At 37.9% G+C, this 16,440-nt stretch overlaps 1 protein-coding gene across 1 annotated transcript in view; it reads left to right on the top strand.

Annotated features, from left to right (window-relative positions):
- RAB27A (RAB27A, member RAS oncogene family) overlaps window positions 1–12,578 on the top strand; it is a 72,581-nt gene extending 60,003 nt beyond the window's left edge. The window contains exons 6-7 of the mRNA XM_021693823.2: window positions 877–1,000; window positions 10,171–12,578. Of these exons, the coding sequence (XP_021549498.1) occupies window positions 877–1,000; window positions 10,171–10,369 (323 nt within the window). The 3' untranslated portion in view covers window positions 10,370–12,578. The remainder of the gene's footprint in view (window positions 1–876; window positions 1,001–10,170) is intronic.
- Window positions 12,579–16,440: the final 3,862 nt, after the last annotated feature.

Here is a 16,440-nt window from a genome sequence, read left to right as displayed (position 1 = left end):
GACTGAGCCACCCAGGCGCTCCTGTTTAATTGTTTTTTAAAAGTGTGCCTATTCGCCTGGGTGGCTTAGATGGTTAAGCGTTTGCCTTCGGCTCAGGTCATGATCCTGGAGTCCCAGGATCGAGTCCCGCATCGGGCTCCCTGCTCGGCGGGGAGTCTGCTTCTCCTCCCTCTGACCCTCCTCCCTCTCCTGCTCTCTGTCTCTCGTTCTCTCTCACTCAAATAAATAAATAAAATCTTAAAAAAAAAAAAAGTGTGCCTATTTACAGGTTTTCAGGTGAAAAGAAATAAAAGCTGTGGAATAAGAACTGTAGTCTTCTGCTTCCCCTTAGTTCTGGTGACAGAGTCATTTCCTATTTATTCTACGTTTTCTCTCATTTAATCATATATCTTATTTTAATTGAATTGATTCTGCCTTAGATGATAGAAAAATGTGAAAACATTTCAGATGGAAACACGCTAGTTCATAGGAAGACAGTTCTTTTAAAAATATTGCTATGGGGAGACACTATACGAAAAACAACTTTATGATTAGCAATAAGAACTAAAAATTCTCCAAGTTTTTTTCAAATGGCCTTCAATAGAAAAATACCACAGGTGTGTGTGCAAATGGTCGTTCACATGCACGCGTGCACTTTTGGAGGGTTGGCGAATTCTCCTATTCCTCTCTGATATAAATAAGGTGGGATATGTCCTTAAAGATAATTTTACATCTCTGTCCCATCCATTCAGTTTTACAGATTAAGTTACTGATGCTTTGAAAGCATTATATCATTTCCTTATGTCTGTACATCCACTTAGAGTTTCCAGAGCACTTTTGCATATATTCTCCATTGATCACACACATATTATTTACCTATAATAATTTTTCTTACAGGCCAGCTACAAATGCATGCATATTGTGAAAACCCAGATATAGTGCTTTGTGGAAATAAGAGTGATCTGGAAGACCAGAGAGTAGTAAAAGAGGAGGAAGCAAGAGGACTTGCAGAGAAATATGGGTGAGTACTTTTGTGGAGAAATCTAGAGAAAACATTCCCAATTCAAACATTAGCACAATGGATAACAGAAGATCCAAACGCAAAAAATTGAAACAACACACTCAGATGTAGGCCTCGGGAAGTATAAATACCTACTTTACATATTAATATTATGTGATAGTGGGAACCCTAGGAAAAACATTGGGTGAGGGCCATGCTTCCGTTCCATTTTCTCAATCTCTTGGTGTTTAAAGACACCTTTGAGGGCAAATGCCCTAACTATATAAGGCTGCTTTCCCAAGATGCAAGTAGGAGATGCAGGGGGTAAGAAAATTCTCTCTATTCAGCAAGAAAATTTCAAAGCCAGTTCATGTGCGGCTGTAGAGAGCCCCAGCATACAAGAAGGCCTATCGGCTTTGAAATTTCTATGCTGGGAGAGCATAGAAATTCCCTTGGTTTAGGTTCTGTTTTTGTGGTGGAGAATCATCTAAATACTGTCTTCTTCCTTGAACTCTGGGAATAGGATCACAGTAACATTAATTGGACATGAAAGAAGGGGTTAGCTGCTGCTTATTAAAATGTCAAGGGTATCTCTACAAAGGAATTTGTGCTTTACTTTCTTTCTGCCTCTAAGACAATGAGAACTCAAATGTGTATATATTAATTACCCTTAATATAAGTGGGAGGCAGCAAGTGAAGTTGAGAAGGAAGGGAAGGTAGAGAGAGAGATAGGGGATGTTACCCAGCTACTGGCCCTGGTTTTTAGGCAGAATCCAAGGAAGCCAGAGGAGGGCCATTCTCTTTTTATTGTGTGACAAACTGCTTTGTTCTTCCTTGGACTGATGGAGGACTAGAGGACACTCAGCTAGGACCCACAATGACAGAATGAAACCTGCCTCCGTGCTTGTTGCCTCTGACCTGGATGGTCTGGGTATCCTAGAGAATAAGGGCTAAGCACATGCACCTGGCCGAGGAGTTGGAGAAACTGAAGGAGGATCTTGGGGAAGGTGGAGCCGGTACAGATCTGGTTGCTAGTTTATGCCATCCAGACGAACCAGCAGGTCAGCAGTGATGTATGAGAGCTATGGAAAGTCTGCTGCTTCACTTCCACTCCCCAAACTCCCCCAAACCTCTCCTGCGATCCACCCTAACTGGAAAGGAAATTCTCAGAAATGTTGTTCAACCTAACCAAGTTGACGTGTCACAAAACCTCCGCAGGTGGGGGCCTGGGCATTGGTGTCTCTCAAAAGCTCTCCACATGATTGTTATGTTAGAAGTACCTGGGGAGCTCTTAGCAAATACTTGGATCTGGGCCTCACTTCTAATCTTCTGACACAATTGGCCTGGAGTAGTGATTCTGAGGTGGAGGCTGACCAAGCCCCACAGGCGATTCTGATATGCTTTTCTACTCTTGAGAGGCACTTGGATAATGTGGTAGGAAGGAAAGAGGGAGGCCAGATACCACAGAGAATACTGAAGTGTCGAAACTGGAGCTGGGGAGCTATGTTGCAAGGGGGTGAGAAGGAAGTAAGTGATGAAGCAATGGAAACCATGGACCTAGACTGTGCTTTTGAGAAGTATGGTAGTGAGGCCAAAAGAAATAGGGTATCTAGAGGAGTTAGCTAGAGCCAACAATTATGTTCTCAAGTACTGGAGGGGAGCCAGGATAGACTTCTTCCCCCACTGGGTTTCTTCAGCCTCTTGTTTGTTTCTTCTGTTCTGGTTCTCAGGATTCCACTTCCTTCCTGGTAGCAAAGAGCCCAGCATTGCCTTCTGTCTATAGGCGGAGTCTGGGGAGCCAGGGATTGTCTTTCATCTGTGCCCAGCTCACAAGCTCTGGGGAGTACTTCATAAGGGGGGCTCAATCTCAGGTTTCTGAGTTAAGTTAAAATGAGAGAAGGGATTAGCAGATAAGATAATGGAATCTATTGGAGAAGAAAGGAAAGAGATGGAAACAGAATTTCCTTAGGAATTAGGAAGCATAAAATACTGTTCTGGGGGCACCAGGGTGGCTCAGTTGGTTAAGTGTCCAACTGTAGGTTTCAGCTCAGGTCATGATCCCAGGGTCGTGAAATCAAGCCCCATGTCATGCTCCTTGCTGGGCATGGAGCCTGCTTAAGATCCTCTCTCTCCCTCCCCCCCCCTCCAACCACATACACTTGCTCTCTCTCTCAAATAAATAAATCTTTAAAAAATATAGTTCTAGGCTGTTTGGCAATTTCAGAAGCAAAAAGAAACAGTTTAGTGCATATGCATTTCACAAATTTGACATATAAGTTTAATGATTATTTTCACAGATTTTTTTTCATTTTTAATACTATTTTTATTGATTGCATATGTACTAAAGGGCTATGTTGATCACTTCATCTCCATGCTAATAGTAGTAAAATAGAGTATGGTTAATGGCACATCTTCGTATCATTTGTACGTTGTCTGATAAATTTGCATTTTTTTGTTACTATTGTGCTCCCTTTCCTCCCCAGTACCTAAAAATGAGTCATCGGTTCATAGTGCTTCTCTTAAATATACATGCACTTGGAGAATGAAAGACTATGTCTCAGAAAAATTTTGCAAACCTAATAAAGAACATGTTATAATACAAATATGGAAAATAAATCTGTGAGGACAAATAAATCTGAGAATAAGACTTTCATGCAGCAGCCAAAAATGGAAAGGGTGAATTGAATGTATGATGAAGGATATCAGAAATTTTATGCTTAGTAGACTAAGAATATATTAACCTCTAATTCCCTGTAATTTTTAGGTTTTTCTAGAACAAGGGCAAAATAATGTTTTCTAGTATGTTATATTGAAGATTGTCAATGAAGTCAGAGAAAGGAGCAAAACAAATGTTTGTCCAAACTTATCCTGCCAGTCAAAATGAGGATGGGCTACACTGTTGCCAAAACACTTTAAAAAATAGCTACAAAGTCAAATATGTAAGAAGAGCAAACAGAACCAGCATTGGCAACATTCCTCTTTGAGGTGATACTATTGGATCTCAAACCTTAGTGTGTATCAAAATCACCTGAACTCTGGCTCCCGGGGAATTTCTGATTCACTATATCTGGGGTGGAACCCAGACATTTATGTTTCTAATTCCCAGATATTGCTCCTGCAGGTGGTTGAAGACAGCACTTTGAGAACCATTGGTGTGCAAGTCACAGGTGTACATGCTGGCAGACACTTTCCTTGACAGTATAGTTGAATAAATCATTATGCACAGAATATGAAGCAGTTGTCTACTGTGCCATGCATGGGTGTGCTTAATGACTCATCACTGGAAAATCCATGTTTGAGGAAGGAGGATATACTTTCTCTCTCACATTGATTAAATCAGCTGTGATATAGTCTGGGAAGGGACACTGGGATTGGTACTGAGGGAGTGCCAGCCATAAGTGGGCAGGCAAGGACTTGGTGAGTAAAAATAGCTGCACCTAAATGCCCTCCCACTCTTCTTTTTTCACAGAGGATAGTTGGTGGTCATTACAAGCCTTTCGTTTTTGATTCTGAGTTGAAGGAAATACAGAAAATTGTGAATATGATGAAAGCATAATAATTGAATGTGTACATATTTCATGTGCTATACAAAGGAATGGGTAGAACATTTTTTAAAATTGAGAATAACTGATATATAACATTGTATTAATTTTAAGTGTACAATGTAATGATTGGATATATGTATATATTGCAAAATGATCACCACAGTAGGTTTGGTTAACATCCATCACCATATACAGTTATAATTTTTTTCTTTTTTTAAAGATTTATTTATTGATTTGACACACATACAGAGAGTGAGCACAAGCAGGGGAAGCTGCAGAGGGAGAGGGAGAAGCAGGCTCCCTGCTGAGCGGGGAGCCTGATGTGGGGCTTGATCCCAGGACCCTGGGATCATGACCGAGCTGAAGGTAGACGCCCAACCAACTGAGACACCCAGGCGCCCCCATTTTTTTTTTTTTCTTCTGATGAGAACTTTTAAGATCTACTTTTTCAAGGGCAGCAAGTTTAAGATGACTTTTTCCCCACTAAAGGATGCTGGCTATTGATGAGGAAGGTGCTCAAGAGTTTCTGGATTAAAGAATGTGTTAACATTTATTTACATTAGTAATATGAGTACAGACCATTTCTGGGTTTCAAGTGGCTTAGCTCAGCAGAATCCTCAGTGTCCTATCTAGTCTGAACTAGCTGAAATGTGGCATGAATAGCTTGATCTCAAATAATTTGATTCTTTGCATACTTTATGACCTCCTTCCTTCACGTAAGAAATAATGGTGTATCATTGGGTGGGCATGTTTTAAAACCACACACATAAGCTAAACCTAAACATACAAGACTGATTTTCAGAACCCCACACAACTCAGTGGAAGATCTAGATTTCATTTGGCATAGTCTCCTAGGTTGAAACAGTCAATACACCAGCCATTTCTTGTAAGTGCTTGTTCATTTAGCATTCAACAGACTATGAAAAGTAGTGAGACTCCTATCTTAATTTAGTGAAAAAATTTTCCATAATATCTGGATCCACATGTGAGCCAAATATCTAGAACCATTTGACAGAACCATCAAATACACTTGTTTTCATTCCTGACAACTTCTTACTGTAATCTAGGATCTTCTGGTTTTGTGGAAATAAATAATAGAAATCAGCTTGATGTGGATCCTGACCTATTGCATAAGCAGGATATAGATACCCTGGTGAAAAACTATAAATGATGATAATACCCCCCCATCATTGATTTGAAGTAGTTTGCCATTTTGCTCATTTATTTTAAAATCTGTGATTAATCTATTTTTTTTTTTTTGAAAAATGTACCAAAATTGGTGTTCTGCATGCATTCCAAACAGCTGTTAAGTGGTCATTTTTGGATTGATATCACAATTAGCTGCACAGGATTTTTCCAAAGGTTTGGCAATACCGCCCCTAGTAATGCTACGTTAGCACCACCATGTGGAGAGAAGGAACAGTATCACTCTCTGTGGTTAAAAAGGGGGACAGTTGATCCTCTTGAATTTAAGCTAATTTTACTAAATTTTTGCCTAGTAAGTTTTAGGAAAAATAGAATATTATTTTTTAGAGAAGGAAAAAACCCATTAGATTAAGATTTATTGAACACTTGCTGGACACTAGGCTTGTGCTAAGTCCTTAACATGTATTATCTCATTTCCTCCTTGCCATGGCCCCATGAACCACTGTTACCCACTTTACAGGTATGGAGAAGTGTTCGGATAATGTAGCCCAAATGCCTTCTAAAAGTGAACATCTTCTAAAAGTGGACATAAAATAGTACTAACTCCATCCTCTAGACTACTTTGCCCTTAGGACAAGCTGAACAGTCCAGTTTTCAAATGTGAACACAAAGGCACATTCTGTCTCTGGAGCATCATTTTGTTGTGGAAAGTCTTACTTCAGGGTCTTCTCTGTGGATCTCATTTGCTTCTCCTCTGGCAGCTTAAAGAGTGGAGAGCAGAGTAGAGTGAACTCAAGTATTCACTAATTCTTGTAGAAACAAAAACCGCATTACCCCAGGTGTTCAGAAGACTCTGAATGATTAGTCTAAAGATTAAGATTGTTGGGGCACCTGGGTGGCTCAGTAGGTTAAGCATCTGCCTTTGGCTCAGGTCATGATCCTGGGGTCCTGGGATCGGGTCCTGCATCGGTCTCCCTGCTCAGCAGGGAGTCTGCTTCTCCCTCTTCCTCTCCCTCTTGTTTGTGTGCTCTCTTTCTCTCCCTTTCTCAAACAAATAAATAAAATCTTAAAAAAAAAAAAGATTGTTAACCAGACTCCTGGTCTCATGACCCAGAGGTTCACAAATGGCAGGAAAATATCCTTGAAGGAGAGAAGGTTGTTCCTTGAATTTGGAGTTCTAAATCTAAACTACATCTTATTAAAAGATGTACAATATTAACACGAGTGACTTAAAAATTTATAACTTAACTCCTATATCCTGAAGTTCTACCAATTAAATACTTGCTTAGATTAGTAAATATATTAGACAAGAGCTTATAGGTCTGCTAGAGGCACCAGTCTTTTATACCTTAGTAGTAATCAGTAAAGTAAGATCCATTTCTCTGCATTTGGTGAAGATCACTTGGGGCAATGAGGAATCTGATGGGGACTTACGGTAGGCAGATACTTTGGAGCATGAAGCACTTCAGCAAGGACAGGTCTGAGTGAGCCATCCCTGGTGTAGGAAAGGAAACATGGTCCCAGGTACTAGAATTTAGGGCAGTACTGTAGATCGCTACCTTATGGATTAAATCAATAGTTTGTAAGCTAGTTTGGGAATTTAGTGTTTATAATGTTGCTCAGGTCTCTTGGAGCTATGACTCTCCGTGACTCAGTGACATTTTTTCTATGGGATGATGTGTTCTGAGTGTTAACAAAATTACAAGCAAAATTTTGTAACCTATTATGTGTTGGAAATAAGAAATTTATCAAAGACACACATGTCAAAAATGATACATTTTATATGTGTCAGATTCTGATATAAACACTTTAAATGTTAACTCATTTAATCCTTATAAGAAGGTACTGATACTATTTAGTTTTAGGGATGAAGCAACTGAGGCACAGAGTTTAGTGGCTTGCTAGGGTTATATAGTTGCTAAGAAGTTGTGCTAGGATCTGAATCCAGGCAGCCTGGATTCAGAGGTTATGGCTCTTAACCATTGTCCAAGATGTTTGTAACTTCTATGCATAGATTTTTGTTTTTTAAAAGATTTTCAACTATGATTTCTCATTTATGCCTCAAAAATAACTGGGCAATTTTCAGGAGCTGAGAGAGAAAAACTATGGAAAGTAGAAATAGCTTAATGGAAATTCAGTTGAGGAAATCAATGAGGCTCAAGATTTGAATTCAAAAGCTATTTATAATGGACTTTGAGGGGATTTCAAAAAATTAGATGTGCATACTATGATAAGAAAGTTCTTCTTCTTTTCTTTCTTCCTTTCCTTCTCTTTCTTCCTCTCCTTCCCTCTCCTCTCCTTTCATCTTCCTTTCCTTTATTTCCTTTCTTCTTCCCTCCTCCTCCTCTCTCTCTCTTTTTGCATTTCCAATTTCAGCTTACTATTCTTGGGGAGAGGGATGAGTTTTTCAGTTGCTTTTTCATGAAACAATTTATTTCTGAATGGTGATAGAATGATTAAGCCTTCTTTTTAAGCATGAGAAATGTTCTGTAGACATTAAATGATTCTTCATGGTATAGTTGAGAAAGTATAGGATGAAGAAAATATAAGTATCGAAATTTTGAGAATTCTCAATCTCAAAGTATTCCTGTAACAATGGCAGCATCAAACACTGTTCCATTGATTTAGCTCAATAACATCATAAGTACTCGACAAATAGATGTTAAATCCCCACAGAGGATGCCCTTTTAATACTTGGTAATCAAATACTGCATGTGGCCAGGGAAATGGGAAAGATGCATTATCTTCTATGGATAAGGCAGCAGATGAAGGTGGAATTAAGAAGACTGACAACAACCAAAGATGTAGCCAGGCAGGAGGTTTAAAAACATTAAGACCATGTATTTTGCTCAGCATACCATTCTCTGATTAAGATATTTTAGAGTCCGTATGAGGGGTCTGAACATGAGCATGGTAGAATCAGTGGAACAACCATGTCTTGCAAGACTCACAGGTGGGTGGATAAATGCTCAAATGAATTACAAGTTCCTCAACCAGTTTTTAAGAGCTATCCTAAAGCAGGAGAGAATTGCAGAGGTCCAGTTGCAAGGCCTGTCAGCTCCTGCAGGAAGTGTTGAGATAATAAGACATCATGAAGAATCATAATGGAGAAATAGCCTTCCATTCCTACACGTGTACCCCCTAATGTGCTTCTTAGTGACATGAGAAGCTAAGCAATTGTGGGAAGATCTGTAAAAGCACTAGGAAGTTTAAAAAAAATCTATAAAAGCTCTCATTATGGAAGCTGCTCCCAGCCAAGAAATAATAAAAGAGTAACTGACATTGTAATCAGAGTTACTGATGTAGTGTTAACATGCTAGGAGAACACAGAAAAACAAAGATGTTCTCCAAGAAAAGTAATAACTAGCGGAGGATTTTAAAGTCCCTAAAAATGTAAGGAACATGTTACTGAATTCAATTGCAGGACCTCCTGAGGTTCTCAAACAACTTTCCTTTGCAGTTTTTAGATCTCAGAGCATTTTGGTCAGATTTCTTACTAAATAGTAGAAATGAACTCAATAGTTTGAGAGAATAAATTTCTATCACTGTTTTCATGGCTTTATTAAGAAGCAGGAAGAATGTGGAAGTTAATTAATCCTCTTGCAAAGACTAACCCACTGCAAGAAGACTGATTTCTCAAAATTATGTGAGAAGCAGCCTTATGGTTTCGAAACTGTTTTGTGAGTTATTAAAAAATTAAACATACACCAAGGTACTTGTATAACAAAAGACTGATGTCCTTGAGAAACTCTGAGATGCTGTAGATTTCAGAATGTCTTCAGGTTTATGGTCCAAGAATACCACCTGGAGTTGACAAGTGACAAACACAGCCAGTGAACTTGCATTCCTCTCTAATGTTAGTCCCACCCCAAGTGCAGCAAGCCAAAGGGATTTGTTTTGGAAATCCTCATACAAAGTAGATTAGTTTGGAGCCAGTAGAATTTATGGTTAAGATTCTGCTGGAATCAAGCAGGTGTGGATTCAAAGCCTAGCCCTGCTACTTTCTATCTTTATGAAACTGGGCAAATTACTTCATCTTTCTGAGCCTCAGTTTAATCATCTGTGAAATGGGAATGAAAATTTCCAGAGGTTTTTTTTTTTCTATTAGGAAGTCAGTGTCAATTATTTTATTGTCTTTTTTACTTTTTAATGTACCCTGTTGTGGTAGTGTTTTTTTTTTTTTTAAGATGTTAGTTATTCATGAGAGAGAGAGAGTAAGAGAGAGAGAGAGAGAGAACAAGCAGGAGGAGCAGAGGGAGGGGGGGAAGCAGGCTCCTTGGCAAGCAGGGAGCCCAATGCAGGGCTCTATCTCAGTACCCTGGGATCACGACCTGAGCTGAAGGCAGATGCTTAACCGACTTAGCCACCTAGGAGCCCCTGTGGTAAAGTGTTCTTATTGTCTTATATATTTATACTCATTTTTGAAGTTGCATTCTCAAGGGCAAAAGTCACGGTCTTTTTCCTCCATATGTTGTTACCTGAGTTGTCTCCATCTTGCAGAATCCCCTACTTTGAAACTAGCGCTGCCAATGGGACAAACATAAGCGAAGCAATCGAGACGCTCCTGGACCTGATAATGAAGCGAATGGAACGGTGTGTAGACAAATCCTGGATTCCTGAAGGAGTGGTCCGATCCAATGGTCACACCTCCACAGATCACTTGAATGAAGAAAAGGAGAAGGGGATCTGTGGCTGTTGAAGAGTCCAATGAGCTACACAGTAACTCAAGTGGTCCATGTCTGTGATCTTTTCTATGGGTGATATATGTGGCACAGAGAGAGATGAGCTGGCATTATGTACAAACTGCTTCTACCGTCCCACTTAGACCTCTCTGGTTTTAAAATTCATTTGCTGCAGCTTTGTAAATATTTAAGATTCAGCCCAAGAGTTATGAGAAATATTTCATATAGCCAAAAGTGCCTTATAAAACCTTAACCCATGGCAGGAGATGGTTCAGAATTGAGGATTTTGTAGCCACAGAAGAGTGCATTTATTATATAGAATGACTAAAGATACCATCACCTGCCTTAACATACATCAGTCCAGAGTCTAACACTCAAAATCTTAGATAAAATTATAAAACTACCCATCAGTCTTTAATCCAAATTAAAAAACCCACTTGTACTGTGGGTGACCTTGTAAAATGCCATCTAAACCACTTGAATGTTAAATAAGAATATACACAAACATCAGTTCAATGTCCTTGAGTATTAATTTATATAAACAGTCTCTTTAAAATGAATATAGCATAAATTATGCTTGTATCTGTAGACTCTGGATAAAGTGGATTGACCAATTGTATGCTCACTGAGGTTCTTGTTGGTAGGAAAGGGGTTGGGGGTGAGGTTAGGGGTATCTTAATATAGTGTAAGCAACTGAAGTGGGGCTTATAGCTCCCTGCTATATTCCTACTGCTCTAAAGTGTTGATTGAAGGATCAGGGAATTAGATTTTTATGGCTGAATTTCACTGTGATCTGTGCGTTTATACTTGGCCTACGTGCTGACCACATTTGAACATAGCTGGTGCTTATGCTGAAGTTATTTGTGATAAGTAAGCATTTAGCTTCTTTTTTTTCCATATTTATAATGTTGGTCTGGCATCCTCAGACTGCAGTTTTAATTAGCTTGTGAACTACTAATCTTTTGTCTTCACCATCATGCTTTATATTATTGATATTTGCAACTTGTTTTATTTTTACATTGGTGGAATTAAAGGAATTAGATTTTAATTGCATAAAATGTTTGCTATTTGGTAGAAGAAAGATGTATTTAAGCAGTTACATTTATGTTATAACTCAATATAAGAAAAATGAAGCCTTAAATAGCCTATATTTTTTATTTAGATCACAGGCATTTATTATGTAGAATAAATGAGTCTTTGGGTCTCATTCACTGGGTCTTGCCAAGGTCATGGATTCCTCTGCATTGCCTCAGTGTCTTTATATCAAATTAAAGGTAGTTTTAAAATATGCTTAATGGCAGGTGTTTATAAAGGTCATAGGGGACAATTCTTCTTTATTAAAGAAAGTGGTTTAAGTAAATTAGATTAAAATTTCCAAAGAGCTTAATGGTTATTTAGGAAGAATTACCATTCATTGTAATTTAAACAAAGAATAAAAATAAATGTATTTTGTGGTGGCAAATGATTGGAAGAACTGTAATTAGAAATATACAGCCATGATGGAAGTAATTACTTTTACATGGTGTTTTTCAAATAGCTTTTTAATTTTTTTATGTTATGTTAATCACCATACATACATTTTAGTTTTTGATGTAGTGTTCCATGATTCATTGATTGCATATAACACCCAGTGCTCCATCCTATTTCTTTGCCACTTCCTTCCTACTACTCCTTTAAAAAACTTAGCTGGATTAATGAGATCTTATATATTTCTATCCTTGAAATGAAGACTTCTTGTAAATACTAAGAAAGTCATTGAGTCCTATGCATTTGGATTGTGTATTCCAGTAAGGAAAAGATCCAGACATTACAAGGGCAGGGTCCTAATCACAAACAGTGCCTTCTGAAGTTGCCATAGACTTCAGTTTAGCAAATCATAATTTTACAGCTACGTATCAGGCAGCACTTTATATGGTCTATTATGCAGTTAAAAAGAAGACAATATTTGTATGTTTCACTTTTTTCAATTAGCTACATATCCCATCGGCTTTAAGCATAATACACAATTAAACATGTACATGATGTAGTGCACATGCAAGAACCATCCTTAATTATTGAGATAAATAACCTGTATTGTCTTTGGAAATCCTTTGTTTGAATTTGGTATCAAAGTATCTTTTTGTGCATCAATGTATTTTTCTATTTATAAGACTTTGTAAAAGTAAAGTGTATCCTCAGTGAACTTTGTGCCAATTAAGCTTATAATTAAAAAGTGGTCTAGTCTGCCAAGTTTGTGTGTGAATATGACTTCATTATACTTCTCCTTCTGAGGTATTCTAGGGTATTCTGAGGTATTCTGGGGATTCTGCTTAGCATGGACTCTGCTTGAGATTCTACCTCTCCTTCTGCCCTTCCCACTTGTGCTCTCTCTCTCAGATAAATAAATAAATCTTTTTAAAAAAAAGATATAAGCTCCATGACAAATGGGACTCAGGCAGCTTTCTTCAAAATTGTGTTGCCACTACACAGAAAAGGGCCATTACACAGTAGGTTATTGGTGAACTGCACAAAGGACTTAAGTGGCAGCAGGGTCAAATGAATGAGTTTTCAAATAGGAGTCTGTTAATGTTCAAAGAGGAGTAGAATTTGAAAATAAAAACAGCTTCAAAAATGTTTAGACAGGCTCACATATGTTTGTGGTTTATGTGAGAAATTAGGAAATCTGAGAAGTACATTCTGTATCTTAAAGTTGATGTCAAGATTGCTAACAATCTAAAAAGGGAATGTTTTGATTGTCATTTTTATAAACTGGAAATTTCTGTATGGTATTTCCAGGTCTTCTATTTTTGGCAATATTGGTAACTATATAACTGGAAAATTCTTCCACTATAAAACATTTAGATAATGCTGAATAAAATATAATGAATGTATTTTTTAAATGTAGTGTTGATCTCTCAATAAAGTAAGAGAAATACCCTGCGACCACCCCTTTCCCCCACAAAACAGACAATAACAAGGGCAACAGCAATGGCAGCAACAGAGAGAAATTTCAACAACCTGATACTGAGTGTGGTTTGCTTTTGGTTTCATTTTGCCAGTATTAGTAATCAAGGTGCTTAGTTTTAGTGACTACATGCCATTAGGAGAGAAAGTCTTGGATATGGCAGAGGTAGGGCCCTGGAATTGAGAAGCCCTCACCCCCAAACAGACAAAAATCCAGGGCCCACTCTATGTCTTAGTCTCTCCTGAGAAATGTATAACCTTTTACACAGGTTTAGGGTTCAAATTTATAGTACCTATTTTTTTGTCTGAGAATGCTAAGCCAAGAAGTTAACATAAAAAAGTGATTTGTGGTTGGTAATATAATACCTCTGGACTACTTAGTAGAAGCGAAGCAAAATCTTTTCAGAGAGAACATCTCCACCCATACTTTACAGGACTCTTCCAGAAAACACTCTACTAAGGATGAACTCACAATTAAAAAATGACAACCCATTCCTTCCCTACTCTCTCAGCCTCAATCATGAGCAAGGGTCAGTAAACCCAAAGCAGCAGTATTTTACATGTAAGGACTTCAAATAATATCAGATGGGGACCATAAAGTAAAAGTTTAAGAAAATTACAAACCTAAGAGGAGTTGAAACATCTGGAAAAAGAAGACATTATTAAAGATAAAAGATTGGTTTCAATGAAAAAAAAAAGACTTCATGTATGAGAAATACAGTCACTGATACTCAAAACTTAATGGTCAAAAGTTAAATGGCAAGTTTGACACAGTTGGAGAGAGAATTAGTGAACTAGAAGCCAGGTTGGAGAAAATTACACAGACTTCAGCAGAGATAAAGAGCAAGTAAGAGAAGAGATACAGAGGAGAGAGAAAAGCTTCAATTTATGTCCAGTAGGAATTCTAGAAGAAGCAATTAGAGAAAATAGAAGAAGCAATATATGAAAAGAAAAGAGCTGAGGATCTTTTAGTAATGATAAAACACATACTTTCAGATTCAGGAATTATAAGTCTCAAGCAGGATAAGTGAAAAGAAATAGTATTTCCAAGATTTTAGCTCAATTTATTGGATGTGGAATACCTGTCTTTCTTTTCTTATGTATACTGTTGTAATAACTGGAAAGAAAAAAGCTTTGAAGACTGGCTACTCATCCATTCAACCTAAAGTAAAGCACTGAATATGCTTATAGGCTGAAAGGAACAAAGCCTCCAATGAAACTTTAGGGTATGGGATTAAGAGTACAGATAAGGGATGTGGCCTCTGACATTGAAGTTAAGAGGGGGATGCTGGGTGATCATGTAAGTGAGAAGGGCAGGAAATTTCTTATTTATTTATTTATTATTTTATTTTATTTTTTTAAGGTTTTATTTATTTATTTGAGACAGAGAGAATGAGAGAGAGAGAGAGCACATGAGAGGGGGGAGGGTCAGAGGCAGAAGCAGGCTCCCTGCTGAGCAGGGAGCCCGATGCGGGACTCGATCCAGGGACTCCAGGATCATGACCTGAGCCGAAGGCAGTCGCTTAACCAACTGAGCCACCCAGGCGCCCAGGAAATTTCTTATTTAAGTAGCAGGATAAAACAGAGTTGGGAAGGAATTGTGTAAATAGCTTGGGAGGAGTGCTGAGACTCTTCTATAATTGTTGATGGGAACAAGAGAGGGAGAGGATTAAGCAAGGATAAAATAATTTTCAGTGTCTTGGTTGACAATGAAGTATTGGGCAAATGTTTATTACTAACATTTCTGGTATGTGCCTTTGTGGTTAACATTGTTCTGGAATTACTACTCAAATTATTAGAGAAGAAAAGTAAATATAATTATCAGATAAAAGGAAAAATTATATGTATTTGTAGATTCTAATTAGACAAACTGATTCTAAAACTGAAAAAATAAACTTTAAAGAATAGCCAGAGAAACAATGCATAAGAAGGCCAAGAAGGTGAGAGGAGGGCTGCAGGTAAACCCAGTTATTTAAAAAGTTGTAACAATTTAAACATTTTGGAACTGGCACATAAATAAACAAAGTAGAGAGTCCAGAGGTAAACCCATAAAGAAGTGACATTTTGAATTAGGGAAATGATGCATTATTCAACATGTTATCAGAAAAAAAACAACTGGAATCCTTGTCATCTATACTTAAGTAAATTCCAGATTGGCTGAAAATTCAAATGTGAAAAATACTGTAAAAATAATGGAGAAAAATCCAAAACAAAACAAACAAAAAAGATTGGATAAGTTTGGATATATACAAAGAAAACATTTCTGGATGGAAAAATACTGTAAGCAAAGTTTAAAATATCAGTAAATTGGGAAACAATATCTAAATGTCAGCAAAGCACTAACTTTCTTAATATGTCAAGCGATGTTAAGAATCAACATGGAAGAAAACTGTAAAGGACATAAACAGGCAAGTCACAAAGCAAAATAGATTTCGAACCTTTGGAAAGATTCTTAACCTCATTCATAATTAAATAAATGCAAGTTAAAATAATAATGAAATAAATTTTAACTTCAGACTGGTAAAGATTATTTTTGACAAGGATGTAGTGAAATCAGTATCTTACTGGTTGTTGTTGAGTGTTACTTGGTAAAACCTTTTAGAGAGTATTCAATATTCCAGATTTTAAAAGAGTACCTATCATATCCTCTGACCTAGCCTTTTTCTATGTAGATAAACTCCCTTTTGGAAAAAAAAGTATATCACTAAGTGATAGAGTAGGCATTTAGATGTGAGCTGGAGGCAAGGGAAGGTGATAAATAGGTTACATATTAGAAGTCTGGGGACACAACACCCAGACTTTGTGGCTTCCAAGACCCTGGGGCTAACAGACCAAGAGCCACAGGTGCAAAACTGGCTCTTCTCTTCCACCTCTGCCCCAGGGTAACCCCTAGACTCATTATAATATATTTGCATTGCACTTTTTTAGCCCCGCCCCATGGGCAAAGCTGCAATGACAGTTTGGTACAAACCTTGTAGGGTCAAAAACTCCTCCTCCCAACCCGTGAGAGGAGTCCCCCAAACGACTGGAAGCTGCATCCATTAGAGACCGCGCCTCTATGAAGAAGACCCCCGCTCCTATAAAAAGAAAGAACCCCTATAGTCTTAGGACAGTTGCCACCTCTGGGCCAGCCTATTCTCCCACC

Source organism: Neomonachus schauinslandi, chromosome 9, assembly GCF_002201575.2.
Source record: "Neomonachus schauinslandi chromosome 9, ASM220157v2, whole genome shotgun sequence".
NCBI classification, from domain to species: domain Eukaryota; kingdom Metazoa; phylum Chordata; class Mammalia; order Carnivora; family Phocidae; genus Neomonachus; species Neomonachus schauinslandi.
Note: the sequence above shows the minus strand (reverse complement) of the source record. Positions and strands in the feature narration are given on the sequence as shown.